General features: G+C 40.9%; 1 protein-coding gene across 9 annotated transcripts in view; it reads right to left on the bottom strand.

Annotated features, from left to right (window-relative positions):
* Positions 1–7,962, bottom strand: part of LOC133493633 (gastrula zinc finger protein XlCGF17.1-like) — a 64,219-nt gene extending 56,257 nt beyond the window's left edge. For 4 of the 9 annotated variants that reach the window (XR_009793067.1, XM_061807242.1, XM_061807237.1 and 1 more), the window contains exon 1: positions 7,191–7,962. Coding sequence is in view for 2 of the 9 variants with exons in the window: in XM_061807237.1 (XP_061663221.1) it covers positions 7,191–7,231 (41 nt within the window). In the remaining 7 variants the exon portion in view is untranslated. The remainder of the gene's footprint in view (positions 1–7,190) is intronic. The other 5 variants (XM_061807236.1, XM_061807238.1, XM_061807233.1 and 2 more) reach the window with 5 other exon arrangements.
* Between the last annotated feature and the right edge of the window lie 2,447 nt (positions 7,963–10,409).

A 10,409-nucleotide genomic window follows, 5' to 3' on the forward strand; every position in this document is an offset into this window, starting at 1 on the left:
AATTCCATTAACAGATTTCTCTAAAGAGAGAAAAGACTGGCCGACGTGACATACATTGACGTTGTAAACTACCTGATTTTTAATGTCTCTGGGTACACAAAAGAGCAGTTCAAACATTACAAGTGCATGGACGCTTACAAGATCTTCCAGGATGGCTGGATGAACAATATTCTGCATTTAAAGATCGGAGTCTTCATCTTAATGTGTGCCAAGGGTAATGGGCAACTAAAATCTACATACATTGAAGTATTTAAACACCCTGCTATATTGCAAGTTCTCCCACTTAGAAAACATGGAGGGGTCTGAAATTTTCATCGTAGGTGCATGTCCACTTAGAGAGAGAATCTATAAAGAAAATCCAGACATCACAATGTATGATTTGTTTAACGATTTATTTGTGTGATACAGCTGCAAATAAGTATTTGAACACCTGTCTAACAGCTAGAATTCTGACCCTCGAAGACCTATTAGTCCGCCTTTAAGTGTCCACCTCCACTCCATATATTATCCTGAATCAGATACACCTGTGTGAGATCGTTAGCTGCATAAAGACCCCTGTCCACTCCATACAATCAGTAAGACTCAAACTTGTAACATGGCCAAGACCAAAGAGCTGTCCAAAAACACCAGACTCAAAATTTTTACAACGCCACAGGGCTGAAAAGGGCTACGGAGAAATTGCCAAGCACCTTGGGGAAAAAAGGTCCACTGTTGGAACAATAATTAGAAAATGGAAGAAGAAGCTAAACATGATGATTAATCTCAATCGGAGTGGAGCCCAATGCAAGATATCACCTCATGGAGTCTTAATGATCCATGAAAGGTGAGGAATCAGACCAGAACTACACGACAGGACTTGGTCAATGACCTGAAAAGAGCTGGGACCATCGTTTCCAAGGTGGCTGTTGGTAATACACTAAGACATAAAATCAAGCATGGCACGGAAATCCCTCCTGCAGTGTGCACAAACCTGGTGAACAACTACAGGAAATGTTTGACTTCTGCAAGTGTGATCAAAGGCTACTGTACCAAATAGTAACATGAGCTTTACAGTACCAAATATTAACATGAGCTTTCTCAGGTGTTCAAATAGTTATTTGCAACTGTATCACACAAATAAATTGTTAAAAAAAAAAATCATACATTGTGATGTGTGTTGTAATGTCTAGATTTTTCTTTTTAGATTATCTCTCTCACAGAGGGTATGCATTTATGATGAAAATTTCAGACCTCGCCATGATTTCTAAGTGGGAGAACTTGTAATATAGCAGGGTGTTCAAATACTTAATTTCTTCACTGTATTTTAATTATTAAATATATTTACTTCTAATATATATGAAATGGTTATTCATGCAAATGTTATAAATAAGCCTACATGGAAACCTGCATTAACATGTATGTTCACTCCTGAAAATTAAATTCCATCTTGATTTCAAATTCACTGTTTATTTTTCTACAAAAAAATACAAATATAGGCCTACCAGTGTAAGAGTGGCTTCCACAAACTGACATTCTGTTAAACAACTTTGTTTCATTTGTCAGAAGTTCATCATTCCATGCGGATAAGAGATTATTTTGTCATCAGATGGTACAGTGCAGTATGCCCATTGTACATGTATGGCTGGACTCAGTGAATATTGCAGCCATATCGAGGCAGTAATGTTTGGATTAGAGGCTGCTACACGTATTCGGAATGAAACATCCATTCCCGATGTTCCAGCATATTAGCGTTTCAACAGCTACAACTTTTAACACCCCATTCGAGCGGGTCAGAGACATTGACTTTTCCTCCTCTTCAAAGAGAAGGAAAAGGCTGAATGATGAAATTCAGGAGTCAGAAGACACATGTTCAACAATGCCAAGATGTGAAGTCTCATCCACAACCAAGACAGAAGTGGAAGACTTCATGGACCAGCTACATGCTGCTTTGCCAAAGGCTGCATTGTTATTGCTGACAGATAAATTTTGTTCAGAGTTTCAGCCAAAGACACTGAGCTTGAACATTCCAATTCAGTTTACGAGATTGAGAATTGGCACCCACGATGGGCTGGTGTTCGAACGTAGATAAGCTTTCTCTCCTGAAATAAAATTGGAAAGAATAAATTAATGCCCAATTACATCTATTGCTACCTTAAATCTCAAGTGTCGTCAAACGGATGATTTTTGGTATATTATTAATTAAAAACCCACAGCCAATATGGTCCCATGTGTTTTTTCACCACAAAACATGATTTTGACGTATACAGCTTTTTGTAACTCCCGCCATGAAAATCCTCTCAGGGATTTGTTTTCGAGAAGAAGCAGGAAGTGACGTACAAGACAGAGGCGCCCCCTAGTGGACTCGTTTGTTTTCATTAGTTTTACCTCTGGGACAGTAGCTCGTTGTTCCCTCGTGTTAGCCAAAATGCTGGCTCATTGAATTGCTGGACATTGCTTGAACACTCTGGAGAATGGAATTACCCTTCATAATTTTGAAAGAGACCCTGTTCGTTGTGAAAAATGGATTGCATGGGTGGAGAGGACGAGAGCTTCGTGGGTTCCAAATAACAGGTAGGTGAGTATACAGCTACTAAAAAAAAAAAAAAAAAAAAAAGTTTGGGACAGACCACATAATCGGTCTCGTAGCAAAAGATCCGCGTATGAAATGTGTTGATGTGCGCATACAGCTTCTAAAAAAAATAATAGTTTGGGGCGGACCACGTAATCTCTCATAACGTGACAAAAGATCCGCGTATGAAATGTGTTGATGTGCGCAACATAGCTCGGCTCCACGCCTTCCTTATATAGCACGGCGGGCCGAAACTCAGCCACACCGGCTGAGGCGCCGCGTTCGGCGGTCACATCTTCCGCGAAGGCTGCGCGTCGGGCTTTGCGACGGGGGCAGCTCTGAAGAACCCAACCGAGAATGTGTTACTCAGTCACGTGTGAGCATGAAGCGCGCCGGCTCGACTGTGAACACAAAGCGGCACCACTCGGCTCCATCATAAGCCACACTGCCCGGCTGCGGAAGTGGATCGGACGGGATGCGCTTTGCCCGTGATGGCATATCATCTGAATATGGCTCAAAATAATAGTGTAATATTGCGCTGAGGGCTCGAAACAATAGTATAATATTGCCCCAGTAACTTCACTCGGTTGTGTGGTGTTGTCCTTTTCGAAAAGAGCTTCCGTGTCAGAAGGTGCGTTGGAAAAATCCGAATATCTCTGTTGTTCGGCTTCCATAGTAGCAGGCACTGCGCGTTTTCAACGGCGGAAGTGAAGATGACGTCAAGGACAAATGACGCGACTAATATGGCGACCACTTGGATGCCGAGGGACACTCAATGCACAACTTTGTGCATGGATGACGCGCTCTCCGCTCACTTTTTTTTTTTTCATATAGACATTGAAGTGAATACTGTTATATGTATTTTTCATCACAATATCTATTTTAGTTTATAAAGATGTCACCCACATTTTAATGCTCCCCAATGACAAATAGTGTTAAAACAAATAGAACTGGAGGAGACTATTACGTTACTAACAAGAATTAATAGGCTCCTACTAATACCCCAGTTATACATTACATAATACCACCAAGACCCCAATTTTGGTTACGTAGCTGTAACATACAGGAGAAAAGAGAGTTGGTGATATATATAATTTTTTTTTTATTAATTTCACCAAAATCCTTCACATTGTGTTTTGTATTATCTTCACTATTGTCATTTTATTTTTAATCTGGCATGTTAATTTATTTTGGCATTATACTTCATTTATTTGGAAAGTCATCGCTTTTATTTTGAAAACCAGTGGAAATGATATAAGTCAGGTCCTTCTCTCGCCAGTCTTCCATGAATCTAACTGCGAGAGGTATGTACATGAGGCCGCGGTAACAAAAAGCTATTTTCATAAATTTTATTAATCAATTCATGTCAACATTTTTGAGTACTGTTGGCTGGTGACATGTTGTAAAAGTTTTAATTCACATACCGAATTGTGTTGTTGTATTTGAGTAAGGAGGCAAGCTGGCTAATCGTGCAGCTATTCCTGCATGTGTGTGTGTATGTAAGTATGGGTTTTGGAGGGGTGTGCCTCAGCGCAGGTGCTCATCCACCTCTCCTGTAACTTTCATGCTAAGTGACCTTTTGGACGACATGAAGCTCACACTCTTGATTTAATTTCATATGATGCAGGTATGTGCACAGTTGGTTGGGCTCAGGGATTACAATTATTAGCGTTCATATTTAAAATGTATTGCTGACTAACATGGAAGTGTTCCTGTGAGAAATGTATTTTGGATTTTTTTCATTATTTATACATGTATTTTAGGTGGGACGGTGGTTAAGCTGGTAAAGCGTTGGCCTCACAGTTCTGAGGACCCGGGTTCAACCCCGGACTCGCCTGTGTGGCGTTTGCATGTTCTTCCCGTGCCTGCGTGGGTTTCCTCCCACATTCCAAAAACATGCAACATTAATTGGACATTCTAAATTGCCCCTAGGTGTGATTGTTAGTGCAGCTGTTTGTCTCTATGTGCCTTGCGATTGGCTGGCAACCAGTTCAGGTTGTACCCCACCTACTGCCCGTTGACAGCTGGGATAGGCTCCAGCACTCCCCACGACCCTCGTGAGGGTAAACGGTCAAGAAAATGGATGGATGGGTATATGTATTTTGGTTTGACAGGTTTTTTTTTTTGGTATTTTCTTTACTCCTTCTAATCTGTTCACATGTGTTTTGGTTGTAGTATTTTAATACAGTGCATTAAAGCCCAAGTGTCATCCCTATAAACATTCTAAAATAGATATTGTAATGAAAAATACATATAACATTATTCACTTCAATGTCTAAACGAAAAAATGAATGTGAGCGTAGAGAGCGTCATCCATGCGCAAAGTTCCGGAAGTGTCATTGTACGATATCCAAGTGGTCGCCATATTGGCTGCATCCCCTGTCTGTGACGTCACCCTGGACATCCCCCAATGAAAACATGCGGTGGACCCTAACTATCGGAGACAAATGCGCCCCTTCTGACACGGAAGCTCTTTTCAAAGAAGAGAACATCATACAACCAAATGCAAATGCGTTGGACTTGTTCAACAGAGTCAGAGTTACAGAAAAACGTTGCAAAACAGTTTACGCCTCACAAAACTTCATATTGAAATATAAAAAATAAAATTGTGGAATTGTACTGAGCATGTAAAGCAGGGTGAGTATTTTTTACTTGGAAATATCACAAGTAATATCATTGTCGTCTTTATAAGTGAGCGGGTGTATTCATTTGACTTGGCTCGTAATGGAACCCAGTTTTCTGTCTTAAAAGTCTGATGTGATACAAATAGTCATTTGCACTTCACTGTCACTTGCATGACTTCGCGCATTTACGTATTACAAACCCGACTCATTCGGCATAAATTATTACACACTTCATTCAGCATGTCAGTTATACACTAACAAAGTGAAAGTTGTTCTTCTGCAATGTACAGTGATGAAAGTCCTCTGGATTTTCCCGGAATTCTGGATTTTCAAGTTTTCATGAAAATTCCTCTGGAAAATTGAGGAAAAATTGCCTAAAATTAATTCGGATATTAGTTGACAACATTGAATGAACATGCGTTTGAGTTCGTTGCTTTGCGCTCACGAGCATAGTCATGTTGAAGCACTAAGATGAGTAACAGTAACACCCCTCCCCTCACATTCTCTCAAGACGTTGCTTATTTTGTGTAGTCTTGACATTAGTTTACATGTTTATCTCATAAACGTTAAGTAAACAAGCCTCCTCCAAAACAACCGGTATTCACCCAGAACGAGGAAATGGAAGTTAACCGTACTGAGCAAGTATGGAAGTTAGGGCGAAAGCGTATGTTCAGAGCTGCTTCACGTCGAAAGTCATCAACATCATGAGCCATGTCAAAGGAAATTCAGTTACACCAGGGGATTCTCATTGCGTCGATTGTGAGGCAGTGTGACGGCGCCCGTCCCCCCAAAAAGACGTTAGACTATCATCCACCTTGTCGCTTGATTAAGGTGTGGCCAATACATCCAGCAAGCCGGGCTCCTATTTACTGCAGTCCCGTGGTGTGTCCCCCAACTCTCCCCCTCCGTCAACAATATGTCACAATAGCCGACAGGAATGTTTGTGCAAATGTATCGCTTGCTTGTTGCCACGAACGCCGATTATGTTGAAGTAAACTTTCAGGGATCTTCAAAACATTGCGAGTACAGACCGTTCATGTTTGTTCCTTGACCGGCAAGTGCATTTAACTATTATTGAGATAAAGTTTGTCAGATCAAGAATTTTTATTGATGAAAATTTTTAAATACTATTTTATATCATGTTCTATTAATATCAGTTGAAATTGGAAATTATTATTTTCTGAGTTTGAGATTTTGGTTTTCTATTTTAGTTATGTATTTGTTTATTTTATTTTTAATTTACAGTTGTTATATTAATCCAGTAAGTTAATTTAAAGCCATCCCTAATCACACCCGCAACTTTATCTGCGAACATGACTGACAACACCTGTACATTTTTCAAATGAGTGAATATATATATATATATATATATATATATAGCCAACTCATTATACTATTAGTATTACTAAATCTATATCTAAGATAGTGATAAATGTGGTCGAGTGTATCAGTACAACGTGACGTAACAAGTTTGTGACTTAAACATTAATAGTAATTACTAGAGATCAACTTCTTTAACATGTTTTGCCGTACAGTGTAGAAATTCTAGGATATATTTTCGTGTATATTCTATATCTATACTATAATATGTATAATGTGGGGAAAAAGGACAATTTTAGATGTCTTTTTACTGAATAGTTCACTTAACTCATTTGTCTTGAGATAAGATGGCATATTTTAATGATAAATATGTGACTTTGTGCTATCCAGTGATATGGGCATGGGGGGCAATACAATCTGGGTTTGCCCCTTGGGGAACTTCTGGCCGATTTATTTTTTTTTTTTTTGGTCAGGACTTGGAAATTTTACTTTCAATTTTTGTTCAGGTATCACCAGAATGCACCACAACCATCGATTTTTTCAAAAATACCCCCGGACCTCCTACCAGGACTTCATACTCTCAGTGCTCGCATTTGGATTTTCAGGAATTTTCATGAACGTCCACTTTCATCTGTAAATGTACAAACAACTAATAATAATTCAATCAAACTCAGGGAAGATACTTCTCCCTCACTTACCTTCGAACATACAGCCTTGTGTTTGTTGATGTTGTCCACATTTAATTGTACGTGCAGTGTTCCGCGAGCCTTAATCAATCGTAGACACTTCCTCAACTGTGTTTTAAGGTTTGGAAAATCAAACAACCGGGACCCTAGTAACCTAGCCAGATATCAGAATTGCACGTTCCCCAAGCGGATCTGTGGACCATTTTCTTCGTAACATTAACTTTTCCAAGCGCACTCTACTGACAACCAGCATTGCTTCAACATGGCGGAAGGGGCGTGTTAAGCCAGCGGTTAAGACAATGTGGCTATCTGATTTGCTATTATTGTACGAATGATTGACAGGTAGGAAAGGTCCATTATAAGACGACTCAGGAAGTGGAGATTGTTTTACTTTCAGACAAAGCCAACAGAATTTGTGTGTTTTTGTGAGGGGGTGGTTTCAACCGCACGCAAGTGTCACTTTTGTCAAATCTTACTCGTCGGTAGCGCAAAGAAGACTTCACCTCACGCTTGATCTCTGCTTCGCGTAATGTTGATCGTCTCTCTTTGTTCGCAAACGAGGCTAAACTCGGCCGAAAAGCTTCAAATTTCACGTAACGACTCCAACAGATTGCACAGGTGATGTTTTAGTCCACTAAAGAAGAGATCACGAGTATCCCTTGTCGACGATTCACAACATTGGGTCCAAATTCAGGAACACAAACTGAAGTTGATCGAGCCTACTCCCGCACGGCGAAAAGGAAGAAAAGATGAGCCAGCGCCACTTACACCGGAAATAGTTCAGCCAGCCACGGAAGTCAAGCCAGGCGTCCCTTCAAAACGAAAGCAATTCTTCGGCCGACAGTGACGTCTATGCTCCGGGTTTAAAATAATTACATTAACCTCTGCTATAACTGAATCATAGCGAAATAATGAACACTTTATATCATTTTTGTTGTGTTGAAATTTGCGTTAAGTGTCTTTTATTATGAAAATTGACCAGATCTACCGCACTGCAACAGCTCCGTATCTAAAATGACACGGAGAGACTGAACTGAATGGTTCCGTTTCCTGTCCCAGTCAACTCGAACCAATGACGTATTTTTTTTTTTATATATTATTATTGGTATTCTACGCCAGTGTTTTTCAACCTTTTTTGAGCCACGGCACATTTTTTACATTGGAAAAATTTTGTGGCACACCACTAACCAAAAATGTTACAAAATGACACTCTGTATAGTATATTTAATTACAATAGAATTCCTCTATTTATACTCAGTCAGTGGGAAACCTGGGCCTGTTTAGATGAACACAAAGCCGATATCCTGGCAGGAATAGAAGAAAGACACACACGGAGCTCTTCTTCAACAGCACTCGGTCTCTCTCTGTTTTTCGTTTTTATAGCAGTTAGGCTTGAAAAGCTCAGCTCACACAGATATGTTGTGGAAAATGGGAGCAATGTCAGAACAGCTTTGTTGGCCACAATGGGGAACTCCTTGGCAGCAGTCAACCAAAAACTGTCCAAGGGAAGATCAGCAAATCTTAGTTTTAAACCACGATCCTGTTTCAGTTCAGTTAGTTCCTCCTGCTCTTGTAAAGTCATGTCCTTTCCAACAACTGATGCCGAGCTGGATGGGTCCCTAACCCAGTCAAAGCATTCAGTGGAGGCTGAAGAGAAATAAAATTTCTCCTCAAGACTTTTCACAAATGTTTACCTATTACCTCAGACAGTGCAGCAGTGTTGCTTTGGCGTTTGTCTTTGAGTGGGAACATCTCCAGGTTGGCACGTTGCACATGTTGTTGCCAGAGGTGCACCTTTAAACGAAATCCATTTATTTTATCTGTGCTTGTAAGCAGGTTTTCATTTCGGCCCTGCATCATTGTGTTCAGTTCATTAAGATGATGAAATATATCAGCCAGGTATGCCAGCTTTGCGCACCACTCATCACTTGCAAACTGATTTGAGTAATCAGACCTCTCGTTAGAAACATTTTAAGTTCCTCTCGCAGCTCATACACACGGGTCAGCACCTTACCGCGCGACAACCATCGGACCTCCGTAAGGAACAATAAGGCTTTATGCTCCGCTCCCATTTCCTCACACAGAGATGCGAATATACGGCTTTTCAGAGGTCGTGTCTTTACAAAGTTCACTATGCGCACCACATCGTCCAACACAGGAACCAGTTCTGCTGGTAAAGTCTTAGCAACGAGGGCCTCATGGTGCAAAAAACAGTGCGTGACAATCAGATCTGGGTTTCTTTCCTTCACTCTACTCACGAACGAAGCCTTTGGTGCGCCCGACCATGGCTGCAGCTCCATCAGTGCACACACTTGTGCAGTTTTCCCACGTAAGTCCTCCCTGGTCAAGATATTCCGATGTGACCCGAAAAATTTCCTCTCCAGTTGTTTTTTCTGGCAGTGCCTTGCAAAATAGGAAGTTTTCTCTAATGGCATCTCCATCCACAAAACGCACATTGGCCAAGAGCTGAGAATGTCCACTAATATCCGTAGACTCGTCAACTTGCAACCCAAATTTCCCACTGATGCGTATCTTTTCCAAAACATGGCTTTCGATGTCTGTAGACATGTCATGGATACGCCAGGAAATTGTGTTATCAGAGAGCGGGACTTTAGCTTTGTCTTTAACCGCATCAGGGCCGAGCATCTCGTTGACAATGGCTTTACAGGCAGGTAGTATTAATGTCTCTGCCACAGTGTGCAGGTTTTTTGATTTAGCAACAAGTTCGGCGACTAGGTAACTAGCTTTGAGGGCTTTCTCATTTACCTTTGTGGTTTTTCTCATAAACGTTGCCTGTTTCTCTGTGTTTACACGCAGGCGAACAAAATAGTCTATCGGCTTGTTTTGAAGCGACGGGTGTGTCGTTTGGAGATGGTGTTTAAGCTTGCTTGGCACCATGGCGCTGTTGGATAGCTTCTCGCCACACACCAGGCATAACGGAATGGGTGTCGTCTCATCCCCGGTGAAAGTAAATCCAAACGAAAGATAGCTTTCACTATATTGCCTTGAGCTCACCGTCTTTGCTTTTTTTTTCCCACCACTCATACTAAGGCCTTCATCCGGGTCAGAATCTTGTCCAGGGCCCAGTAATACTACCTGCCAGTTTGCAGTTGTCCTTTTTAAAAACTTCTCCATGACTGTCACCGCGGCCTCTCAGGTGCATCACTAATTCTCTTGGAGGAATGAGGCAATCAGCTACGTGTTGCCACACGGACAAATATTCCATTACTC

Source organism: Syngnathoides biaculeatus, chromosome 20, assembly GCF_019802595.1.
Source record: "Syngnathoides biaculeatus isolate LvHL_M chromosome 20, ASM1980259v1, whole genome shotgun sequence".
Taxonomy (NCBI): domain Eukaryota; kingdom Metazoa; phylum Chordata; class Actinopteri; order Syngnathiformes; family Syngnathidae; genus Syngnathoides; species Syngnathoides biaculeatus.